A 25,847-nucleotide genomic window follows, 5' to 3' on the forward strand; every position below is an offset into this window, starting at 1 on the left:
CATGGCAGTGTTCGGCCTTGCTTGTCTGTACTGGGCCCTCTGAGTATCTGCTGGGCAGGAAGGCTTCCGGAGGCTCCTGCTCTGGGTGAACTTAGTCCTCAGTGTACTTGACCAGAGCGCTAGCAGCTGGATCCATCCCACCCCACCCCACCCCACCCTCAGTAGTTGTGAGCTGGCCTTGTTAGTGGGGTTCTGCTGGTGTCCATTGTTCTCCATGTAGATCTTTCTTCCACTTACAGTGAATTGAGAGCTGAGCTGCCCTTCCCTTTCCTGTTTAGTTTTGCATATACTAATTTTGGGAAAGTCTTGAAGGTGACTTCTGTTCCTAGTCTCCAGTGCTGATATAATTTTCCCCCTTTGTTTTGTGAGTCAGTTCAGTGCAAATTAGGAACTGAATTGGAGGGTATCGGTAGTCAAGGATATGAGCTTTGATTGTCACCTTATTCTGGAAGTCTCCATGTTGATATTTCATTGGTTATATTTTCTGATATTCTTGATTGTAAAAAATCTTGAAAGATAAAATAGGTTACTAATTTATGTGAAGGAAATGTTTATATTCCCTAGGACCATTATGAAATAGAAAAGAAAAGAAATTATTCACTACATAGTTAACACTGAGAAAATTGTTTGTGGTCTAAGTTATTTACCTTTAACACAGGGAGGTTATAATTTTTCAGTCAGAACTCTCTGAGGAGTAAACTCTATGTGTAGCCCTGTGGTCTAGATTTAGATATTTACAGTATCTAAATATAGAAGTCTCTTCACTGACCAGGTCCTACTGAATGTGGATTCCTCCGGGGGAGAGGCTTAGCTTCTGGTTGTCAGCTGTCAAAGAGATTCGTGTGATAGATAAGCAGTTACAGAGGGTAAGTGAGGAAGAAACAAACTAGTTAGTTCTCAGGTGGGATGCTGAATTTGCTACCAAATCTCTGCAAGCTGTTGATACTACTTAATTCCTTAATCCCGTTTTTAAAATTAAATATTTCCACAAAGGCCTTAGAAATGGCTCTCTTTAAATAAAAGTCATTTCCTAAGACTGTATAGCTTTTTGCCTTAAAGTAGTTTATGTTTGTATTCTGTCTTTATTCATGAACTGTAATGTTTAAAGGTTCTATTCAAGTGAACATGAATGCAGTGGATTACATATAGTTCGACCTTCAACTGGGAAAATTGTGAATGAACTTTTCAAAGAGGCAAGGGAACATGGGGCTGTCCCTCTGGGTGAAGCCACAAGAGCTTCGAGTGATGACAAATCTAAGGTAAGGGCTGAATTTTTTAAACTAAATATGCTATTGGGACTTCCCTGGTGGTCCAGTGGTTGGCTTCAAGCTTCCACTGCAAGGGGCATGGTCAGGGAACTAAGTTCCCACATGCCACCCAGCGTGGCCAAGGCATAAAATAAATAAATAAAATATAAAAGCAGTATAACATTAAAGTTTAAAAAAAAACTAAATTTGCTGTTTATATATTTGATCTCCTAAAGATTTTTATATTAGTTGCAAACATTGTTTTTCTAACTGTATATTTGTTTCAAATATTTGTTTTATTTTTCTATGTCTATATAATCTTTCTACTAACGGTCGAAAGTTGAGGCAGTTTCTTAACATTTCTATAAAACTTCTCTGTTTACCTTTTTATCTTGAAATAATTATAGAGTCACAGTAATTTGCCAAAGAATGAAGAGAGGTCTTATGTACCTTTCACCCACTTTCCCCCAGCGGTTGTTACATAATTATAGTTCAGTCCCAAAGGTAGGAATTTAACCTTGGTGCAGGGTTTGTGTGTAGGTCTGTGTCATTTTATCACAGGTGTAGGTTCGTGTAGTGACCTTCTCGGTCTGGATGCTGTCTGTCATCACAACAGTCTCCTCTTGGTGGCCCCCTTTAGAGTCACTGCCACCGACCCCACCCTCAGTAGACCTCCGGCCACCACTAATCTGTTCTCCATCTCTGTAATTTTGTAATATCGAGAATGTTATACAAATAGAATCGTACAGTATGTGACCTTTTAGGAGTAGCTTTTTTTCCACTCTGCTTAAGCCCTTGAGATCCATCAGTTATTTAGTGTATCAGTAGATCCTTCTTTCTTATTCCTGAGTAGCGCTCATGGCGTGGATGTACCACCGTTTGTTAACTCTTCACTTATTGAGGGAAATTTTAGGTGTTTCTAGTTTTTGGCCATTAGAAATACAGCTACTGGGACTTCTCTGGTGGCGCATTGGTTAGGACTCCGTGCTCCCAACGCAGGGGGCCCGGGTTCAATCCCTGGCTAGAAACTAGATCCCACATGCATGCCACAACTAAGAGATCGCATGCCTCAACTAAGGAGCTGGTACGCTGCAACTAAGGAGCCCACCTGCCATAACTAAGACCCAGCACAACTAACTAACGAAATGGATAGAAAGAGAGAGAGAGAGAAAAGGAAGGAAGGAAGGAAGGAAGGAAGGAAGGAAGGAAGGAAGGAAGGCAGGCAGACATATAGCTGCTGTGAGCAGTCGTGTTTTGTATGTAAATTAGTTTTTATTTCTTTGGGATAAATACCTAGAAGTGCAGCTGCCTGGTCGAAGGGTATGTATATGTTTATACATATACATACTGCCAAACCGTTTTCCACCGTGTATGAGGGATCTGGTTTCTCCACATCCTTGCCAGCATTTGGTAATATCACTGTTTATAATTTTAGCCATTTTGATAGGTGTGTAGTGATAACTCACTGTGGTTTTGATTTGCATTTTCCTAATGGCTAGTGATATTGAACACCTTTTCATGTGTTTATTTGCCATTATCTTTATTATCCTCTTCAGTAAACGGACTTTTGCCCATTTTCTAGTTGGATTGTTTGTTTTGTTACTGTTGACTTTTGAGAGTTCTGTATGTATTTTAATAGGTATGAGTCCTTGGTCAGATATGTGGTCTGCAGATAGTTTCTCCTGGACTGTAGTTTGTCTTTTCATCCTCTTACCAGGATTTGTTACGGAGCAAAAGTTTTCAATTTGATAAAGGCCAGTTTATCCTTTTTTTTTTCTTTTATGTATTTGGTATCTTGTCCAAGAACTCTTCATCTAACTATAGGTCCGGAAGATTTTCCTTCATGTTATCTAGAACATTTTTTATCGTTTTTCTTTTTACATTTAAACTTACGATTCATTTTGAGTTAACTTTCTGTAAGGTTTACGTCGAGGTTCATTATTCTCCTTATGGAGGTCCAGTTGCTTCACGATTGTGTGTTGAAAGGCTCTCCTTTCTCGATTGAGTTGTTCTTGTGCCTTAAATTCCTATAAAACTTTTATACAGCTTTTATAACTATGTCAGCTGGCAGAGTACTGGTATATCAAAGAAGACTTCAAGTATCTTTTTGTGTATAATTGTCATATATTCTTATAATCCTCATTTCCCAACCTGAGTTCCCTCATCAAAATCATTTGGGAGGTTTTCTAAACCACCATGTGGCCTCAGGGATTATGGCTCAGTAGGTGTCCAGTGTGCCTAGGGGGCCTGTCTGGTAATTGTGAGGGTCATCCACTGCTCAGAACCGCTTTTGTTAAATGAAACTTAAATTTTAGTTTTCATTTCGTTCTTTACCCACAGTTTGAAATTCTCTTTCAGTTAAGTCTCAGGTAATTTTGGTTCTTGCAAGTTCTCCAATTCTGTAAGAAAAATACAGGATTGATATAATTTAGTCTGTAGAAAGGAAAGCAATGTGATGATTAATAGCTCATTTATGATATAAATGGTGATTAAAAGAAACAGCGGTTTTACCTCATAAGCTATATTACCTGAAAAATAGAAGACGTTGTAATTAGTATAACAAAACAAAAACTACAGTCTAGTTGATTTGTTACAGTTGAATCAAAGCAGCTTATAAGTATGGAGCTTTTCTTCAGGGTAATTTATACTCATTTATAAAATTCTTCCTTTCTCTATGAAACTCTTATTTACTTTGTGAAATATGATTCAAGAATTATAATTATTATAAGACTTGTCATAAAATATTAAAGGTGGGTTTTTAACGTCTGTTTCTACTTGAAAATATTATTTCAGTGTATAAATGCATTTCTTAGTTTAAGATTGGCCTAAGTTATTTCAGCTTCTGAGTCATTAATGTTTTTGTGGGAAGAAACATAATTTCTTACTAGAGTATACCTCTCTGTAATATAAGACCTTTATTTTAATATAAAAATTTCCTGCAAAGTATAAACCAGTTTGGCTAATTATAATTGATATAGTTTTAAAATATATTATCACACATTTTGCTTGATAAGCCTCAGTGAATTTTTAGCTCATTTGCTATGTGTGTGTTTTAGTCTTTTACAGGTGGAGGATACAGATTGGGTAATTCCTTTTGTAAGCGGTCTGAATACATCTATGGAGAAAATCAGTTGCAAGATGTACGTACAGAAAGAAAATGAAAAATTGTAGATTTTTGCCTCTAGTTACTACTGTTTGTTATAAAATTAAAAATTAATAATATCTTTTTGTTCTGTTATTTTTTGAAGCATGGATTAAAAGGACTTATAATTATGTGTAAGTTTTCATACTTAAATTTTGTATTTTATATCTCAGTTGTGCCTTGCACTCAGAGATACATAACTATTTGTTGAAAGAATGTGTGACTCACTGTCAAAATGAGCTTACATATATGTTATAATAATTATTATAAATGACATACCATCATGATATAGAATTAGCTGAGTTATAAACATAGAAATGCTTAAAGTCATTCTTTGTTTTTGCCTTTTGAAATTTCAGAGTTGTGTTCCATTTTAAACATGTATAGTTTAGCCTTGGAGGGTCTCTGGAGGTTCCGTCTGGCCCCCTGACATAAATAGTTAAGCTCTGCAGCAGAGAAGAAGACGGGTAGACCAGCAATCCCACTACTGGGCATATACCCTGAGAAAACCATAATTCAAAAAGAGTCATGTACCACAATGTTCATTGCAGCTCTATTAACAATAGCCAGGACATGGAAGCAACCTAAGTGTCCATCGACAGATGAATGGATAAAGAAGATGTGGCACATATATACAGTGGAATATTACTCAGCCATAAAAAGGAACAAAATTGAGTTATTTGTAGTGAGGTGGATGGACCTAGAGTCTGTCATACAGAGTGAAGTACGTCAGAAAGAGAAAAACAAATACCATATGCTAACACATATACATGGAATCTAAAACAAAACCAAAAAAAAGGTTCTGAAGAACCTAGGGTCGTCAGGACAGGAATAAAGACGCAGATGTAGAGAATGGACTTGAGGACATGGGGAGGGGAAAGGGTAAGCTGGGACGAAGTGAGAGAGTGGCATGGACATATATACACTACCAAGTGTAAAATAGATAGCTAGTGGGAAGCAGCCACATATGTATATGTATAGCTGATTCACTTTGTTACAAAGCAGAAACTAATACACCATTGTAAAGCAATTATACTCCAATAAAGATGTTAAAAAAGAAAGAAGACAGAGATGATGGAGAAGGGTGGGTGTGGAGTGGCAGCTGGATGCTCTCAGGACTTTGGTCTTCTCAGTGAATGGGAAATAATTGTACTTCAAAGCCAGGGTCCAGCGATGGGACCTTTGCTGTTTCAGCCATTGTCAGTTCATTAAGCTAAATATAGATCTCACACGTGGCTTCGTTTATACCTTTATTTCAGCTGAATAAAGAATGGTACAGGGCTTCCCTGGGGGCGCAGTGGTTGAGAGTCCGCCTGCCGATTCCGGGGGCACGGGTTCATGCCCTGGTCCGGGAAGATCCCACATGCCGCGGAGCGGCTGGGCCCGTGAGCCGTGGCCACTGAGCCTGCGTGTCCGGAGCCTGTGCTCCACAACGGGAGAGGCCACAACAGTGAGAGGCCCGCGTACAGCAAAAAAAAAAAGAATAGTACAAATAACTCTATATTTTAAATAAAGTAAATCATAAATATCACATTTGAAAATTAAAATTATTTAATGCAGACGCGTTCTTGTATTTCTTTTTTCCTACGCTCAAAAGGTTCAGATTTTGCTTAAACTGTGGAGCAATGGTTTCAGCTTAGACGATGGAGAATTGAGACCTTACAGTGACCCAACAAATGCTCAGTTTCTGGAGTCCGTTAAGAGAGGGTAAGATGTGTTACTTGGGTTCTATTTGTTACTGAGGGTGGAACTTCTTTTTCTTGTAAACAGAACGCCGTTCAATAGTGCTCTACTGGTTTTCAAGAGTGAGATACTGGAATATATTCTGTAAGTGGTTGCTGGGGGGAAGGATATATTTAAGTATATAAAGGACATGTTGCTATCTGTATGTCAGTGGTTCTTAACTTGCTGGAGGGGAGCAGTGGTCATTGGTCCCTTTTAAAATCCAGTGAAGCTATGGCCCCAATTCTGAGCAGAGGTATTGTAATGTAATAAATTAGTGAATTGATTAGCAGGTAGCTGCTCATCCACTAAGCCACTGTCCTGCTCACTGCTGACAGGGGTGATTCATTGCATGTATGCCTGAATTTCAGCAACTTATATTAGAAAGCTTTTAAAGTGGCATTGCTGCTGGCAGAAGATTTCAAAAGGTGAGTTTGAAGTTATACTTTGTGAAAGTAAACCAGATTTACAGGGCTCCGACCCATCTAACTCACCAGGCCTTCTGGCTAAAGGACGAGGAATCAAGTGATTTTGCTATGATTATAAAAGCTTTTCTGCATTGTGCTTTCACGAGCTGACAGTGTGATCATCCCTAAGCAGAAATACAACTGAAGAAAGGTGTCAGGTTGGCCATGAACTGGGAGATATAAGTAGCAGTGAAGGGGCTGGAGCAGGAGGTTACACTCCATCCAGGAATTGAAGGTGGGGCTTTTCCAAGTGAGGAAATCTGTCCGGGGAGAGTGGCTGAAGTGGAGTGGAGATGGGAACTCATCGGAGTTGAGGTGGGCAAGGAACTCGAAAGGAAAGGCATTTTAGAACTAACCAGCATGGATTTTGTATTTGAATTCTACAAAAGTAATGTCAGAATACCAAAGAAAAGCAAGAAATGCTGTAAGCGGGAGGGAGGTCATTGAGAAAGGTGGGAAGCTGACCCGGGAAGCAGTGTATGCTGGTGGCAAATAGAGGGGTAAGAGTTGAAGTCAGTGCTGTGGACTTGGAAACCTGCAGTCACTGGGCTGAGCTTGGGAGCCACTGGGTGGGGGAAGCGCTCATCTGCTGAGTAAAGGTCAACATGACTGCTGAAATGACGCTTACTTCCAGATGGAGGAAGAAAAGAACGTGATGATGAATGTGCTATAATATAGATCAAAACGAATTTATTATTAAATGAAAATACTCGACGGACGTTGTAGGCTAGTGGTCAGTCATGGTATACTAAGAGAATTTTTTCATTTGAGCTACACCATATCCTCAAGTACAAATTATGATCAAGAACGATTTTAGAAACGACTCCTTGAAAAAAATGATCGTCAGATAGTGGTTGTCAGCTGTATAATCATTGTTCCTTTTTTATAACAAATACTTTGTAACACTATCTTCACTATCCTCAAAGAAGAATTTATAGATAACATAATCAATCTGTGCATATTATTTCTAGAAACATATAATTTATCTTAAATATGGTGAAGAAGTACAGGAAGGTAATTTATTATAAAACTAAACATATTTCAACGTCTAATGCCTAGGTATGATTACACCAGAAGACATAACAAAGTAGACAGATAGACTGACCTAGACTGCACCTGTGTGCACTTTTCATGTAGATGCGACACGCAAAAAACAGAATAATGAGGTGTGTGACTTTGGCAACTTAATTACTATAAGTGGCATTGCAGTCAGGCACTTGGTACAGTTCCAAACAAGACAAAGTGCGATGTGCCTTCTGTTTATATGGCAGATGAGTTCCTGAAAAGTTCAAAGCATATTTATACAATTCCAAAAAAAAAAAATAAATTTTTTTTTTTTTGCTTATATGTAAGATAGAGCCTAAGCCTTAGGTTTTAGGCTCAGGCATTATAAACAGCCTTGTCATCCATGTGACCCCCTGGTGGGACCCTCAGTGGTTCTGTGGAACCCCCGACAAGTCTTCATTGTGTAAGTTGAGACCCCGAGACAGAACATCTCCTGCCCTGATCCTGACCCTAAGGGAGGGCAGCATGCATGAATCACATGACAATCAAAATCACCCCTGTCAAATTTCCAAACTTCCTCCAGGGTGTTTAGAGATAAATATTCACATTAACTGTTATGTCCGGGATTTTCTCATGCCGACTTAGGTATAAATTGCTTCCCTACAGTTTGGCCTTCTGTCGGAAGCACTCCAGCCTCCCTGTGACGACAAAATCCCTATGTTGAGAATCACTAAGGAATAATATGATGGATGTACCTTTAAGGAAGAAAGATCTACGAGAAGTAGTCAATCATCACGGAAATTTTTAAATTATAAATTAAGCAAAAATTGCTGTTTTCAAGTTCACAGCTTAACTATCACAGTCTCAACAGTGTAGACTCATTTTTCAAAAAGTTTACTAAAACCTTTTTCTTTTTTTTTAATTTTTATTTTATTTTTATACAATTTTTAGAGGTTACCTTCCATTGACAGTTACTCCAAAATATTGGCTATATTCTCTGGGTTGTACAATACATCCCTGTAGCCTGTCTTACATCTAATAGTTTGTACTTCCCACTCCCCTAGCTCAATATTCCCCCCAACCCCACTGGTAACTACTAGTTTGTTCTCTATATCTGTGAGTCTGCTTCTTTTTTTGTTGTTATATTCACTAGATTGTTGTATTTTTTTAGATTACACATGTAAGTGACATCATACAGTATTTGTCTTTCTCTGACTTATTTGATTTAGCACAATGCCCTCTAAATCCATGCGTATTGCTGCAAATGGCAAGATTTTATTCTTTTTTATGGCTGAGTAGTATTCCATTGTATATATGTACCACGTCTTCTTTATCCATTCATCTGTTGATGGACACTTAGGTTGCTTCCATATCTTGGCAATTGTAAATAATGCTGCTATGAACCTTGGGGTGGATGCATCTTTTGGAATCAGTGCTTTTGTGTTTTTTTGGATATATACTCGAGAGCGGAATTGCTGGGTCATTTGGTAGTTCTATTTTTAGTTTCTTGAGAAACCTCCATACTGTTTTCCACAGTGGCAGCACCAATTTACATTCCCACCAACAGTGCACAAGGGTTCTCTTCTTCACATCCTCTCCAACATTGGTTAATTTGTGTTCTTTTTGATTAATGCCATTCTGACAGGTGTGAGGTGGTATCTCACTGTGGTTTTTCTTTTTTTAAGAGAGATTCCCCTGGAGCTTCAGCGGCTGGTTCACAGAGGCCATGTGAATCTGGATATGGAGGATCATCACGATGAAGAATACATAAAACCTAGACTGAGGTTCAAGGCTTTCAGTGGAGAAGGACAGAAACTTGGGAGGTAAAGCCCTAAAATGAGGAAAATGCTTGTCTTTGTTCAACATGAATCTGCTTTGAGATCAAGAAAAGCAAAGTAACCTGGGAAGTAAAAACTAAAATATAAACCGTGAAGACCTTGCTGATGGAATTAGATGTGCCAATCTGGTGATAATATTAATAGGTGATACTTAGATAGCAGTTACCACATTCCTGGCCCTCAGAGCACGTTTTTTTCCCCCTTTTTTTTTGTTTTTTTTTTGTTTTTGCGGTACGCGGGCCTCTCACCGTTGCGGAGCACAGGCTCCAGACGCGCAGGCTCAGCGGCCGTGGCTCACGGGCCCAGCCGCACCATGGCATGTGGGATCTTCCCGGACAGGGGCACCAACCCGTGTCCCCTGCATCGGCAGGCAGACTCTCAACCACTGCGCCATCAGGAAAGCCCCCCTCAGAGCACTTTTACAGTCATTACCTCATTTCATCTTTACAACAGCTCCTTGGCGTCGATCCTGTTATCACTCCATTTGCAGATGCAGCAGTTTGCCCAGGGTGACTGAGCGAGGAAGCGGTTAGTGTGTGAGCTTCAAACTGGGCACTCTGGCCCCCCAAGTCTGTGCTTTTTACCACTGTGCCATCCTGCTTCTTTCTGATTACGATTACGTGGGTTCACAGGGGGAATTGTTGATTAGATAAAACAATAGGTATCTTAGATCACAGCTGTAAGCATCCCTGTCTGCCGTAGGTAATTGTTAGGCTCTTGAAGCCAAAGTGGTGGGCTTAAGTTGGTTATTTTCGATATATCTTAAGGAGCCAAACTCTTTCTTCAAGTTATGGGAACACATAGAGAACTCCTCTTATTGCAGGAAGAGGGAATTGCCTCAGACATTTCCAAAGAACCTAGGACTTTGAAACCAGTGTGCGTGGTGTAATGTACGAGTGGACACCTTTATAATAGCCACGGCTTGCCTCTTCATAAAGCTTGTTACATGTGCTGGTAAACATGACCCTCCATTTGTCCACAGGTTACTGCAGGTGGCATGCTGAATTGCGGCCTTGACCATGTTTCCAACATACCCTTTTGTGCACCCTTTGTTCCTTTTCATGTGATTCCTTCCCTTCCGAGTTCTTTTCAGTTGCCTGTGCACACCAGTTCTCTCTTCCCCTCTCATTTCTCAACATAGGAAAGAATTCAGTATCAGCTCTCTGCACCTGTCTTTCATTTCTCAAGTCTCCCTTTCTGCATCCTTTTCTCCCATTCGAGGCTTATTTCTGAGACATGTAGAGAATACAGGAACACGTGTTGACCTTGCTTTTTTACGGACAGGTCTACTTGGAAATTCTCCCTCATCTCTCTTTACTTTCAACACAGTCAGGCTTCTCCTGAATTGTCCTATTTCTTCCTGCCTTTTTTTTAATAACTACAACCCCCAGATAGTTTCTTAATATTTTCTAGCACTTATCATTTTTTACTTAATATTTATTGAGATTATGATTTTTAATTAAAACACAGGTTAAATGCCCAGTCATCTCTCTGTTCCATGTGCTTTCTTTCTCTATTATTTAAGTGTATGACCAAGAATTAAAGTTAGAAATCATATCTTTGTTAGTAGAAGCACAGTTGACCCTTGAACAGCACGGGGGTTTGGGGTGCCGACCCTCCAAGTGGTCGAAACTCCTCTTATAATTGGCTCTCTGTATCCACGACTCCCCATCCTCAGATCGTGTAGTACTCTATATTATAGATCCTGTAATAGCGTTTGCTGTTGAAAATCCATGCGTAAGTGGACCTGCCCAGTTCAAACCCGTGTTTTTCAAGGGTCAGTTGTATAGTAAACCTAGAACTGAAATTGAAGAAGGTTGCCTAAAGGGAAGATAGCTAAGAAGACCCAATGATTATAATTGGCAGTTTGAACTCATGAAAATAATGATTTATTATCTGATTGATTATAGTATCTTACAAAGGCCAGCCTTTTTACTTATAAGGGAAATAACTAGAGAAAATGACAATAAAAAAAGGAGAAAATGATGAAGGAAGAATGGCAAAGATAAGTGGTGATAATGCTGTGTTAATCATTAGCCATACTGGTCAGGGTTTTTGATTATGGAAAACAGAATCCATTTGCTAGATTAAATAGTAAGGGTTGTCTTACAGAGCCTTGAATAATTTATAGAATTTCTGGAAGAGATAGCAAACCAAGCTTTCCTTAGACAGGAGAAGCAAACAGAACTTTCTAGAGAAAACACCTCCTGTGCCCCATCAGTTGCTCAGAGCCTGTGGAGCTGGGGCCCAGAGCTAGAACACCCCATCATGACTGCACTTGGAGAGTCAGATGCCTCCAGGACTTTGGGGACCAGAAGAGCTGCATCATCTCCACGCCACGGTCTTAACTTTCACCGTACAAGTATGTATTTATTTGCTTGATGGAAGGGTGGAATCCTACAAAATCCTAGCTGCAAGGGAGTCTGAGAAGTGTAGTCTTTAGAATTTCCAGCTTCTGATGCACGGAATATTTACACAGGAGATGAGCGTGGTGGTGTGAGCCTGTGTGATGTACATGGGTCCAGATGCGGAATAGTTGGCTATGTATATTCTAAGAAGGTGAAGGATTGCATAGAGCATTTTAGAGGGCTTCACGTTAAGAAACATATTAAAACATAAAAGTTCTAACAGTCAGCCTTCTTCTATTCAGAAAGTAACTTTCTAAAATGGCTTATTTCCCAAGAGTTCCAGACAACTATTTACTGAACAGAGAAGTAATTAAAAAGAAGCAAACAAAACAGAATGAGAAATGATTCCATTGTCTTCCATAGTTGGCAGTCTAATTGCAAACAGAACTTTACATAGGTGGAAATTGACTTATTTGTAGACCACAATAAAATGGGGTAAACCTAAATGCTATAGAAATATTACCCAGTACCTTCATGTAATATTATAGGAGCAAGCAATCCGTAGATGTAAAACTACAAATTTTTGATAGTAGAGCAATACAGTTATTTACTAAAAATGAGCTTGGTGAGCCAGGTAGAGCTAGAAAACCTCAGCAGCATTTCTGACGGGCAGGGCTGGCACTTCTGACAGGTGTTCACCGTAGGCTTTTGAGCTGGCGTGTGTGATGATGTGGATCATGAAATGAAGTAAATCTCTCTCTGCTTCAGCACAGTCACTGCCTGTCTGGTACACTGTGCGTCCACAAGCTGCCGTTTGCCCCGAGTCCGGCCACTACGCCTGAGGTGTGCCTGCGCCTTGGTCCCTGGGCCCTGGAGGGCCCTCTTCTCTAACGTCTCACAGCCCCTTCCTTCCTGCCTCTGCTTCATTCTCTGACCAGCGGTTCTGCAGCCCCTTGCCTGACTGCACAGCCACTGGATCTGTCTGCCCTGTGCAGTCGGTGCTTCTGGGGACACCCGCGCGCCCGTGCTGGGCAGGCAGGCTGCCCCTCTCCTGCCCCCAGACGGCTGAGCACGGCCGTGCCCGGCTTTCCCACAGCTCCCGTTCTACCCCTGCCCTTCACTCGCAGCAGCTCTGCTGGCAAAACAGAGCCTGACAAGAATTAGCTTTCTTAATACATTCCTCTTAGCCTCTGAGTTTATTACATCCATACCCACCACCCTCTTTTAAGTCTGAAGAAGATGGGTCTGAGGGAATCACTCCCCTTACAAGCTACATCCTTTCATCCAGTTTGCCTAGAAAGCTCGTTTTATCAATTAACTTTCTTCTTTTCCTTTTTAAAAAATTTTTCTTTTTAATGTTAATTCTTGAAACATACATACAGTATATTAAAAATGTCACTGTGGCTTGATAAATTGAATGATGAGGAGAAAGTTTGAAATAACACGCAGCCGTGACTTTGAGAGCTAAATGTTAAAGTTCATATGACTTCTTGTTTTCATTATTCCAAATTTTTTTTATTTCAAATTCATTGAAAGAAATAAAATTATATTTTAAAAACTGGAGTGATCTCACAAACTGAGGAGAGCCGGGGACAAAAAGAACAGGTTGAGTACTTTTTCCTGAGAGGCAGATCTAACAGCTATAGAGTGGTCTTTCTTCCTTCCTAGCTTTTGTCAACACACTAACCAGCTTGTTCACTGCCTGTCTCTCTGACTCTGAGGGTATCTTTCAATCTCTGTGACTCAGTTTTCCTTTCCTATAAAATGATGTGGTTGGCCTTAATTATCTCGAAAGGCCATTCCAGCCCTTGAGCACAAAGAGGTTAAGTGACTTGCCCAGAGTCACACGTCTAATAAGTGGCAGAGTCAATCCCAGAGTCGGGCCCCTGCATCCATGCTGTTGCCCACTAAGCAACAGTGCCTCCCTCACTCCAGGATCTAAATGAAATAGCAGATACTGCAGAGGCTGTGCTGGTGGTGGTGATGACAGTGTGTAGACCTGGTTATAAGGATGCAAAGGGAGAGGGAAGAGGCCCTTTATGCTCACTGACTCCCGTGCCCTCTTTGGGTTTCGTCCCCCCCTCCCTGTGTAAGGGACACTGGACTGTTGCAGAATAACCCACCTTGGCAGTGCAGCTGTTTCAGTCCTCAGTTCCAAACTTGAAAGGAAATTCCTTAATACTACCTGAACAGTGACTGCAGATCGTCATTTTCTCCTCTTCCATTTCTTTATCATATACATTCTGAAATTAGTTCTAAAATATGTGTCAGGAAGTAGCTAAGGAAAGGCGAAATGTTAGCAGTAAGTACCAGTTAATTTTACCACTTTGCCAGATATGCTGAGAAAGTTTTTGGGTGGGAGTTGGAGTCATGATGAGCTAGGTTTCCACTAGACTAAAGCACAGATGCTCATAGGACTTTTATACTGATAAATATATATTTATTTTATTTTTTTCAAAAGACAGTCATTTATAGGGAGCCATCAAAGTCCCAGTATTTGAGAGAATCAACATCAAGGCTATCAAAGAATCCCACAGGATGACTGAAAGAGGATTAAGATTTGATGTCTATTTAATTTGTTTTAATTGCTTTTAATTTGTTTTAATTGCTTAATCAAAAGAGCACTCTATTTTTGAGATTCGCTTTCGGCTTACAATGATGGGCCATCCTGCTAGCGTTAGAAGGCACTGTGGTCACTAGTAACCAAGGTCCAGTGGTAAGAGATTGTATCACACAAGGTTCATTATAAATTCATCACCATATATTAAATTTCATTTCTCACTCACACTTAGGAACTACTCTGTTGTAAAGCAGTAACTACCTAAAGCAGATTTTTAAAGTAATATTGACTGCGTTTAAGTTGATAGCTTAGTGCTGATGATACGTACAAATATAGCTGATACCTCTTGAAACACTGTTCCAAGCACTACATGAAGGACTTACTATAACAGACCTACATGACATGTTATTATCCTCCCCCCATTTTATCAATGATAGAACTGGGATTCAGAGAGATTAATTTAGGTACTTGAGTTCACACAATTGACAAAGCTGGGATCTGAAACCAAGTCTGTCTGTGCTCATGGTCAGTCTTGGACGTTAACTCCAAGTTGCTCCTCAGGTTTCTGACCGAAGACCATTGTGCTGAACAGTCTCAGGAAATTTCAAAGGGATTGGGGAGGAAGGAATACAGAGTTAGGCTTTCAAAAGAGGCTGGATAAACTAAATCAGAATCAGGACCCAAGGTAATTTTCATATAATGAAAGAAGGTGGAAGAATAGGAGACCCCAAGGAAGCCGTGTCCCCACTGGGGCAGAAGCCACGGCGGGATGACTGGAGGTCAGGTGAAAGTCTAAGTGTTCGTTCTACTGTCTTCAGGTTGCTGTGCATCTTATGTGTTCAGATTTACATCCTGATTCTTTAGTTCTTCTTTCTTAGCCTCACACCTGAAATAGTCAGTACGCCTTCCTCCCCAGAAGAAGAGGAGAAGTCACTACTTAATGCAGTTGTTCTTATTGATGATTCCGTGCCAACGACCAAAATTCAGATCAGGTTAGCAGACGGGAGCCGTTTGATACAAAGATTCAATAGCACACACAGGTAAGCTTGGGGTGACTTATCTTTGTAAAATTGGATGCAGCTTGAGTAGTGAAGAATACGAAATTCTTTGCGTTTACTTTTGAAGTAAGTTTTTGACAGAAAACAAAAATTTTAAGAGAATAACAGCTGTGAGTAAGAAGTGAAGCACTTAGTACTTAAACATCCTCTGTAAACTGTCCAAATACTGGTGCAAATGCAGATACCACTCAAAAATAAAGAAAATTGTTAAAAGCTATAGTTTTGCACCATTGCTAAAACCATGAGCAGTTGAATCAGATTTGCTTTGCTTTAGTAAAACCTGATTTGGACTTCTTTAAAAATTTATGATAACCCTGATTAGGATTAACTTTCTACATAGCAGATTCTTTATAACACAAATTTATAGTGTAAATAAAGTTTAATTGTGCTCTTACCAAGTACTTCAAATAAAGTTTTAAATGCCGTTTTAACATTCATTGTACATTTGTTGTGCTAATAACACATTTGTCCATTGTATCCCACTAAGAGATACATTTATGATCTTAGTTGAGCTACTGTATGTATGTGAGAGTACTTTTTAAAATTATTTTTATAACTTACACTTTTCATAGTTATAGACTGTGTCACACTGACACAGGCTCATCTGAGGTACCTTTTTCTGGGTCATGTGCTGCTAAGATATTTTATACTCTGAAAAAATAGGCCCTGTAGTGTAATAACATTGTTGACATTTCTCTGATGCATGACTCACCTATAGACTGTGTCTGTTTACAGTGAGAGTAAATGTCAGGTGCGCTCCAAAGTTAATCCTCCCATTTTACCGTAAAGCCAAGGTAAATCCATCCACTGAAATTAAATTAAAGCAGGTTACAACACATTTAAGTAAGGATAAGAATTGTGTGATTTTTTTTTTATTATCTAGTTTTAGCTAAAAGCTTAACTGACAATAAAACTTCTGTATCACAAATTATTTTTATCTTATTTCTTCAGGATCCTGGATGTTCGGGACTTTATTGTACAGTCCCGTCCTGAATTTGCAGCTCTTGACTTTATTCTCGTGACTTCATTTCCAAACAAAGAGCTAACAGATGAAAGCCTGACACTACAAGAAGCAGATATTCTTAACACTGTGATACTCCAGCAACTAAAATGACACTGCTCCTACCCATGCAGTAGCATGTAGGAACGGTAATGTGCCATGTTAGTGAGGAAAACACTTAGAGCGTAAAAAGTTATTTTTATTATTTATACAGATAAATTTTGGTTTTATTCTTATTCTGTCTTCCAGCTTTAGTCTAGACAAATTTGGACTAGGAATAGATCTTGAGAAATATGTTTGAGGTTTTAGCTGCAAGGGCTGGCTTCTGTTGATAGCTTTTAAATATTCAGGCAAACCAATTTGATACACGATCAGAGTTAATGGAACAACATTTGTTTGCAGAGAAAATGAACAAAACCCCATTTTGATAAATGCATTTGGTAAAATCTGCACTAAAGTTTCTTAATGCTGCATTGATCAACAGCCATTAAGAAATCTTCTGACCAAATGCTTTGAAAATTTTTCTGTAATGTGTACCGAAAAGTATCTGTATCTGATTTTGAAATACTTTGATCATACGATAATTATTTCTCCTATTAAGATTTTACACATCCTTTTTCCTTGCTGATTTAGCTGTTTACTCATGTCAGAAAATACAGTTTAGCCTTGTATTTTACAGGACTCTGACCATCCTAAACTAGAAACAAAGACAAAAGTCAGCAGTTGCTGAGGAGATGTGTCCACCAGCACTTTAGAGTAACTCCAGTCCCTCGCAGAGCCTGTCGTGACCACATTCACTTATTCATTCAGCACTTTGTTCTAGAGGACCCATTACATATACTAAACACTGTTCTAAGTGTTCGACCCAGAATGTAGTCTATTGCAAGACAAAATGAGTGTAGAAATACAGGAGTGTAAATTCTGTCCGCCAGACTGGATCTGAAGAGTTACCAGCGTAAATGTCTGCGTTTCTGCTGACGCCACGTATTTCCTGAGTGAGGGAGGCTACAGCAGGATGAGAGAGAAGCTTTTCCTTCTTCCCAGACACCATTTCATCTTTGGTCACCCCTCCTGGTTAGTCTTTTATTGTAGTCTTTTATTGCTGCTGTAACAAATTACTACAAATTTAGTGGCTTAAAATAGCCTAGGTTTCTTCTATAGGTGAGATGTCTCACGTGGGTCTCACTGGGCTAAAGTCGGGTGTCAACAGGGCAGCATTCCTCTGGGGAGGCTCTAGGGGAGAAATGTTTCCTTGCCTTTCCAACTTGGAGAGGCCACCTGCATTCCTGGGCCTGTGGCCCTTTTCCATCTTCACGACCAGCAATACTGTATGTCTCTGGCTCCAGTGTCATCACATCTCTTTGAGGACGGCCGGGGAAGTCTCTGCTTCTGAGGACTCGTGATTAGATGGGTCTGCCAGATACTCCAGGATGACCTCCCATCACAAGGTCCACAGTAACCTTAACCGAATCCTTGAAATCCCTTTTGTCGTGTGAGGTGACCTGTCACAGGTCCCTTCTGCAGGCACCAGGGGTGGTCTCTTCTTCGCCTCATCCAACTTGTAGAGGCGGGTGGCATCCCTTCCCTTGCAGCCGTATCCCTCCACGTCTCTGCTTCTGTCCTGACATCATTTACTTCCGACTTTGATTCTCCTGCTGTCTTCTTACAAGCACCCTAGTGCTTACATTAGGTTCACACAGATAATCCGGGATAATCTCCTCATCTAAAGTATGAGTGAGCATCTTGGTGTGTGTCCTGGGACACAGTTTCTCTCCATCTGTGAACCTAGAGACCCAGGTATCTGCTCCCAAATATAAGGGTTAGACAGGCATAGAATAATCGTTACAAACCTTCCTGTTCAAGAAAATAGAAACTGGAAGGGAAGGAGGAGGCAGCAGTGCCAAGCGATTTAGAAGTTCAGCCAGGCACAGTCCGTTAGGTTTCGGGGCCTGCGAATATCTTCTGTGGCTCCCAGCAGCATCCCACAGACGTGTGGCTTTCCCTCAGGGTCTTTCCTTATACAGGAAAGGTAGCAGGTGTCTGCACCTGAGTACTTTTGTCAGCTTGTTTCTTGCCTGTGGAATCGTGGGAGGTCCAGCCATCTTTTTTCATTTCATTCTGTCTCTGTCCCTTTTAGTTTAAGACGGCAGTGTCCGTGGGTCTTCTGTGCCTGTTACAGAAGTTGTTGCATTAGACCGGAGGCTCCTCCCCAGAGCTTTCCTAGATAATCCAGCTCTCTTTCTGGCCTTTTCTGAGATGGCTGAGGGGCTCTGTGAGTCACGCTCTTAATCTCTTTAAAGAGCCTTTGATGTGACTTTTTTTTTAATATTTCTCAGGTATTAGCAAAAAGTTATAGGCCACAATCTCATCTCTTTCCTTAGAGCCGTCTCTCCTGACAGTGAATCTCTTAATGTCTTTGCCGCTCGAGTAAACTAACAATTTCCAAGTCATCAAGTCATGTTTCCTCCTTTTTTAACAGTCCTTTCCTCAATTTATCTGCTTCCTCTCACGTTTTACCATAATCAGTAGGGAGAAAGCAGGCTGCGCCTTCGCGCCTTGCTTGGAAGTCTTTTCAGCTCGGTGTCCCGAGTCTCTCCCTCACGCCTCTGGCTGTCCCCGCGGCTGCACTGCAGCCAAGCCTCCTGCCGCTGTGTCGCCGGCATCTCTTTACCTTCCGCTTCCCGCAGCACGTTCCGCATTCCCCCCTGAGCCCTCACTGGCCGCGCCTTTCAGGTCCTTGTCGCTAGTAGGCGTGTCCCCCCAGCAGCCGCGAGCACCCCTTGCCTTCTCGGAGCCCGGGCTGGCTGCTGTCCTCGGGGCTCAAGGCGGCCTCGGCTCTCTCCTCCCGCTGCCCGGGCGCAAGGCCACCTCTGCACTTGTAGGTCTTGGTTACAGCAGCGCTCGCTGCAGGGTGTCTGGCAAAGCCCACTGTGTCTCCTCGCTGCCGCCTGACCGGAATGTGCCAGGAGGAGCTTTGGACGTGACCTTTCTCCGGGGCTCCCCTCGCTTCCAGGAGCTGAACTTACCCGTGTGAGGGGCGGATACCGCGGAAGTGTTGGTCTCAGCACCGCAGAGGAAACTTGTTCTCGGTGTCGTAATCCAGAGTAAGAAGCGTAGTCCTGAGTCTTCTCAGAGTGGGAAGCTCTGTTCCTTTCCGCTAATTGAAAATAACCTGGAGAATATAGAAATGACCGTTCAAAAAGTCCGCCTCTGTTCAGAAAGGTTACCAGGGATAAACTGCATTTTCAAGGGGCGAAGCCGTATTCCTGCAGAAATAATCTATTGAAACAAGTTAGCATCTTAAATAGAAGGGCATTGCCCTGTTTGGGATTAACAAAATGGAGAAAACAACCAAACCCTGTCAAATTATTGGAAACGTTATTCTTGTAGTTCCTTTTTAGTCCGTTAGATGGAGTGCCTGTAGACGCACATACAAAAACGACTGCCATTTCTGTATATAGTGGTTCCAAAATAGATTCCCATCGGGAGGGAGGATCAAACATCCAGAGGGATGAACGGTACTTTCGTGTGTTCTACAAAGTGTTTTGCTTCGTTTAGAGTTTTCCTGAATTCTTTGTACTGTTGCAGTCGCTGTAACTTTTAAAATGTATAATCCTCTCAGAAGAGATTGTGTGACGTCAATTGTTTTGCATGACGTGTGTAAGGACGTTTTCACTCACCAATAAAGAATGTTTTCACTGAAAGTGATTGAAAAGCCTTTTCAAAATTCCCTTTGATTTGCAGCTTTTTTTGAGTGGCCTAGTGGAGCATTGTATGGGTAACATTTCCCGCGGTACGTCTTTTTGATGGGCAGAAGGATCTGAGCTGTAGCGATGTTATCTGTTTCCCATTACTGATTCTGTTTTTATTCCACCAAGATAAAGGTGCAGATTTTTCTTCACTCTGGCCTCACTGGGTCTCTTGAAAACCTTGTCACGACATGTGTTGTTGACACAGTGCTTCATGTTCTCCACTTAAAGAGTTTTTGTCCCTAATCAGCGATGCACATAAATACGTATGTGTCCAGTGTTGTCCTAAAGGCTAAGAAACACTTTCTATAATCCTCTATCTAATTTTAAAGTATCTTTTAATTCCGAGTAAATGTTTTGTAAAAGGAGCCCCATTGCATATGTATGACCGTGTGCGTGGTGTTCGTACGGCACGTGTAAATCACTCACGTGGCCCAGAACTAACACCGAGCTGTAGTCTACTTAGCTTAAGACTTAACAGTTTGGCCTCTTTAGAATTTGGAGCTATGACCTAAGTCTCTGAAAAAATAGGAGGGCGGGGAGCTTTTTTTAGAAAGTTTGAACTTGATGATTTATTTTCTTTTCGATAAATGTTTCTATATTGTTAAAAACAAGACTGTAGCCCAAAACGGGGCCCCTAAATGCCAAGGCCCACGTCACCAAACGCTGACTTAGACTTAATTACAGCGTGGGCTCTCCCGGAAATGGAATCTTAAACCAGTCAATCGACAATCTGATCAGCACTAATTAGGTCATCTGTCTGATAAACCCTTGCCACCCCCTAAAGGAAAGTGACCTTTGCCATAACCACCCTGCTTTTCTGCCAGTGTATCTTCCTGTTCCCACCCTCTTCTGCCTAAAAAAGTCTCAGCTTGACCAGCTACTGGGAGCTCGTTTCTATTTGCTAGATTGGCTGCTGCCCATTCGTGAATTGTTCAATAAATTCAGCAAGATGTTTAAAATTTATTCATTTGAATTTTTTTTTTCACACTATGAAGCAAGAGACTTTCAGGATCATTCTGGGGATCTGCAACCTTACAACTTCCCGAGCCCTGACTAGGTGACCTCAGATGGCTTCTTGGGCTGCTCCGAGGAAAGCTACGGTAGGAAAGGTGGAAATAAGTCCATTCTGTTGAGTATATCACAACATTTCTTGCTTTCTTTGGAGATAATTACCAGCTTATTAGCATGGACTTAGAGACGTCATACAATCAGCAATACAATCGTTTTTCAATTGGCTCCTGTCGACTGAAAAAAAAAAAAAAAGCACAACATGAGGGTTATGAGTTAAGTTTTATTTGGGGCAAAATGAGAACTATAGCCCTGGAGACAGCGTCTCAGATAGCTGAGGACCTGCTCCAAGGAGATGGGGGAAGGTCAGTGCTATATAGGATCTTAGTGAAGGGCGGACGTGCAGTCAGGCACACACGTGGAGCAGATGCCACCGTTTGTGATTTTAGTGCTCTTCTAGATACGAGGAGATGCAAGAATTGGAGCTCATAAAATCTTCTCTTGAAAATATCAAACTATCTGAAGGCTGGTTCTGCCGGTCTTTCCCAGAGCACAGATGCCTCGCTCCTGATCTCCACCCCGAGCTCCTTTCAGGGGACGTTGAAGGTCAGCGGCTGCGCTGGCTACCGACCTCATCCTTGTAGAGCCAGGTGGCGAGCGACAAGTTTAGTTGGCACTTCTCTTGAATGAAGTTATGTGTGTTAATTAGGCACCAGTAAAAGAGGTCCATGAGAGTAAAGGCAGCTGCCTTTTTTCCTCCGAAAATTCTCTCCTGCCCTTTACTCTCTTGAGTGTAAACTCTCTTAGCGCTGCTGTTTATTCGTGTAGATGTCAACACAGACGTATGTACAGCAGTGTCTTTCCTTGCTTTAACCCTGGGGATAGAAGAGTACTTAAAAGGAGTGCATGTCCTTTGATTTTATGCCTCTGTGTCTGCTTTTTGGTTTATATTTTCCTTGTCTGCATAGGGCACCTTTCAGTGTCCTTTTTAGAACATTGTTAATTATAAAAGGTCCGACATGGTAGTTTCTGTAGTTAACATTTTTCCCGCTTTGTTTTTCATTTTTGTCCCTGTGGGAAAGGCTTGTTTCTTCTGTTGTCAACAGATTTTATCATTTTTAATCGTAGGATCAAGAATGGTAGAAAGTATAAGTTTTAGTTTTCTATCAGAATCTATGTTGACTAGGAAGTAGCAACAATAAATACTACAAATACTCAGAACATCAGTAGGCTTGGAAATGAAAACACGAGCACAGCTGATGCAAGTGGGCGGTCCTGCCCCCAGCCTGGGATTTTTAACTGGGTCTGGGCTTTTGAGCACAGGAGGGCATAGGACGAAGTAACATCTTTGAGAAAGAAATGTTCATCCTTCCTACAAATCAATGTCAGATTTAATGTTCCCTGAGCTGAAGAGGTCACTCTTATTAATGTAGTGAACTTATATGCAAATAAAAGTTTCATATATGCATGTTATAAATACATGATAATAACACCAAGGCTGAGAGGTGGGTGTTTTTTTTCCCTTGAAAACCTATTATAAATGTTTGTAATGGGAGTAAATGTTACTGTTTTTTTTGGGGGGGTGGTTATTTATTGATTGATTGATTGATTTTTGGCTGTGTTGGGTCTTTGCCACGTGTGGGCTTTCTCTAGTTGCAGCAAGCGGGGGCTACTCTTCGTTGCAGGGCGCGGGCTTCTCATTGTGGTGGCTTCTCTTGTTGCGGAGCACGGGCTCTAGGCGCACGGGCTTCAGTAGCTGTGGCACGTGGGCTCAGTAGCTGTGGCTCGCAGGCTCCAGAGCACAGGCTCAGTAGTTGTGGCGCACGGGCTCAGTAGTTGTGGCTCGCGGGCTCCAGAGCACAGGCTCAGTAGTTGTGGCACACAGGCTTAGTTGCTCCGCGGCATGTGGGATCTTCCCGGACCAGGGCTCGAACCCGTGTCCCCTGCATTGGCAGGCGGAGTCTTAACCACTGCGCCACCAGGGAGGTCCCAAATGTTACTGTTTGAAGCAGTGTGTACAAAGGTGTTCTACGGCTATTCAAACTAATCTGACTTTCCATTCTTTAACACGACGCATGTGTGTGATTCATTTGCGATAAATACACGTATGTTGGAGACCGGTGCTCGGGTTCAGCGTTTATTGAGGGCTCACTCAGAGCAGGATCCTGTATTTGGCGGGCAGCATGTCACTTGCGGTCGGTGTCACCCTGACCCCAGCCTGGATGTGATTTCTCCGGAGAGCCCCCCACTCCCCAGCCCCACTCATGCTTTGGTCTAAAATCCTCCCTTGTCCACAACTCTCAGTCCCACTACCCTGTTTACTATAGCATTCGCAATACCAACATTTCCTTGTCCGTTTATTTGATTTTATCCCTACCTCCTAACATTCGGGCGCTCTTTCCTGTTCCCCCTGACAGTTATAAAACTAAAACAAGTTGGTGATGAGTTTGATGTCCTTTATCCAAGAGAAAACAATCCACGGATTGGGGAGTACAGAGCCCCACAAGCAGTGAGGGAGGTTTGGGGTCAAGAGTGAGTTCACAGAGCTCAGAAGAGGCAACCTGGAAACAGGGCCTGACTGACTAGGAGGCGGGGGGTTTCCTTACGAGCCTGGCAGGGCCCATTTTCTAGGGTGAGGTGAGCTCACTAAAGCTGAATTGGAGGATTGTGATTGGTGGGTGTTAGGATTCCTTGTCAGGTGTTTCCCAGAAATCAGGCTGGTTGAGATTTAGATCTGTGGCATGGGCAAGCCCCTAGGACGGCCTCCATTATTACATGGGTCTCCCTAAACGAATTAACTTTATCACCCCAGATTCTCAGAATGTGAGTCTGTGAGAGCAGGGGTTGTTTTTAACCTACTGCTGTGTCCTTAGAGCCTAAAACAATAACCTGGACATAGGAGTCACTCAGTAAGTGGTCCATAAGTAACAAATCAGTGAATTAAGATTGGGACCCTCTGAACGTTGGAAGAATATATGCATTCATGTTTTGAAAAGGAGATTCCGAATAGCGCCAATAGAGTCGATACTGGTGACAGAAGACATCTGTATATTTTGTTTGGGTTTAAAGGAAGGAGAAGGAGAAAAGTGATCTAGAAGTGGTGGCCTCGACTCATCCCAAGGGTGGGAGCATCTGTATCTGTGAGCGGGTGGTCCGGCCGTTTCCCCGGGTAGAATTGGGGCGAAGAGGGCTGAAGAATGTGCTCCTGAGAAGCCTGCTGGAGGTGAGATGCCTGGGATTGTCTGAAAGCCAGTAGCAGGGGCTGTGATTCTGGTTTAGAGGTAAGGAAGAACAATGCTCTGTAAAGACCTGGTAGAAACCCCTCAGAGGGCTCAGTTCTTTTTTTTTTTTTTTTTTTTTTGGTTTTTTTTTTAGACTATCACCACTATATTTTTAATCAATTCATATTTATATTTTAATAATTAGCAATGAAAGGACTTACACTTTGGCATTCCGAGTTACAAAGGAATGGAGAAAATAACCCCCCTTAAAATGAAATTGACTAAGGTTAAAGACATTTTGCAACTTTTTCAGGAAGGAGAATATAAATATAAACAATCCTCTTAAATGTTCTTGAAGGTGAGTTTTTCTAGAACAAAATAACATGGGACCATGGAAGGCCCGCTGTTACTCGGGGCAAGTCAAAGGAACAAAGATGGCCTTGTGGTCACATCACCAATTTCTTTTTTTTGAATTTTATTCTATTTATTTTTTTATACAGCAGGTTCTTATTAGTTATCCATTTCATATATATTTGTGTATATATGTCAATCCCAATCTCAGTGGGCTCTGTTCTATTTGCTTACTCTAAGTACAGCTGTTCTTATAGATTTGATCTTCATGTCAGAGTTAAAATATCGCTAGTCTTATAATAGCTATTTAATTTATTAATATCACATAATTTATTTAAAATGTTTAGCCCTCGATATTTTATTTTTGAATGTAATACCGCATCTTCATTTGTTACTTTAATACTGATACCCCAAAATGTGAAAGTTGATTTAATGAAATTTAATCACAGTAGGTTGGGAGTGTGCTAAAATATATGGCAACACTCTTGTTAACTGAAAAGCTGCAGAAACTCAGATGACACTAAAGGCCGTAACCACACATCGCTCGTGCGTTTGAAATCAAACTAGTTTGTAGAGCTGTTGACTTTGGCTACGCTCTCAATTTGGCTGAACTTATGAAGAAAACTCACGAGTCATTATATATTGTTCTTGTTCTCCAAATTAACCCCATTACTCAATCTTCCACGCAAGCAAAGAAGGCAGAAATGACCTGGAGTTACAGATTTCCAAATAACCTTTATAAACAGAAAAGGATTATCTCTGCAAACATGTATGAGTTTCAATGTTCTTCTTGAAATTATTTCTCAGGAAGAGTGATGTTACAGAATTCTCTTAATCTTGATATTCCTGAATAGCACACTTTTGTGCAGGTTAAAATACTCAACCAGCACTTATTTAATTTGCATGTTTCTCTTTTTTAACATAAGTACAAAATCTGAAGTATTTACATTTGACATGAGAAACGGCACTAAAGCTTATAATGGTAAGTGAAGTAGGTTCTCTACGTGCAGTCCTGGAAATGAGAAATGACTTTTAACAAGGAATGGTATCCATAGGCATCTTAAACCTTCGGTTTTAGATGTAATGAAAAGAACAAAAAGGCTAGATTTGAGTCCAAGTCACACCCGT

The 25,847-nt window shown here is 41.2% G+C and overlaps 1 protein-coding gene across 1 annotated transcript in view; it reads left to right on the forward strand.

Moving 5' to 3' along the window:
• The window catches only part of UBXN2B (UBX domain protein 2B), a 26,540-nt gene extending 6,321 nt beyond the window's left edge, over positions 1-20,219 (forward strand). Inside the window, exons 3-8 of the mRNA XM_024742565.1 lie at positions 1,109-1,259; positions 4,304-4,387; positions 5,987-6,096; positions 9,269-9,406; positions 15,208-15,369; positions 16,339-20,219. Of these exons, the coding sequence (XP_024598333.1) occupies positions 1,109-1,259; positions 4,304-4,387; positions 5,987-6,096; positions 9,269-9,406; positions 15,208-15,369; positions 16,339-16,501 (808 nt within the window). The 3' untranslated portion in view covers positions 16,502-20,219. The remainder of the gene's footprint in view (positions 1-1,108; positions 1,260-4,303; positions 4,388-5,986; positions 6,097-9,268; positions 9,407-15,207; positions 15,370-16,338) is intronic.
• Positions 20,220-25,847: the final 5,628 nt, after the last annotated feature.

Source organism: Neophocaena asiaeorientalis, unplaced genomic scaffold, assembly GCF_003031525.2.
Source record: "Neophocaena asiaeorientalis asiaeorientalis breed wild unplaced genomic scaffold, Neophocaena_asiaeorientalis_V1.1 scaffold226, whole genome shotgun sequence".
NCBI classification, from domain to species: Eukaryota; Metazoa; Chordata; class Mammalia; order Artiodactyla; family Phocoenidae; genus Neophocaena; species Neophocaena asiaeorientalis.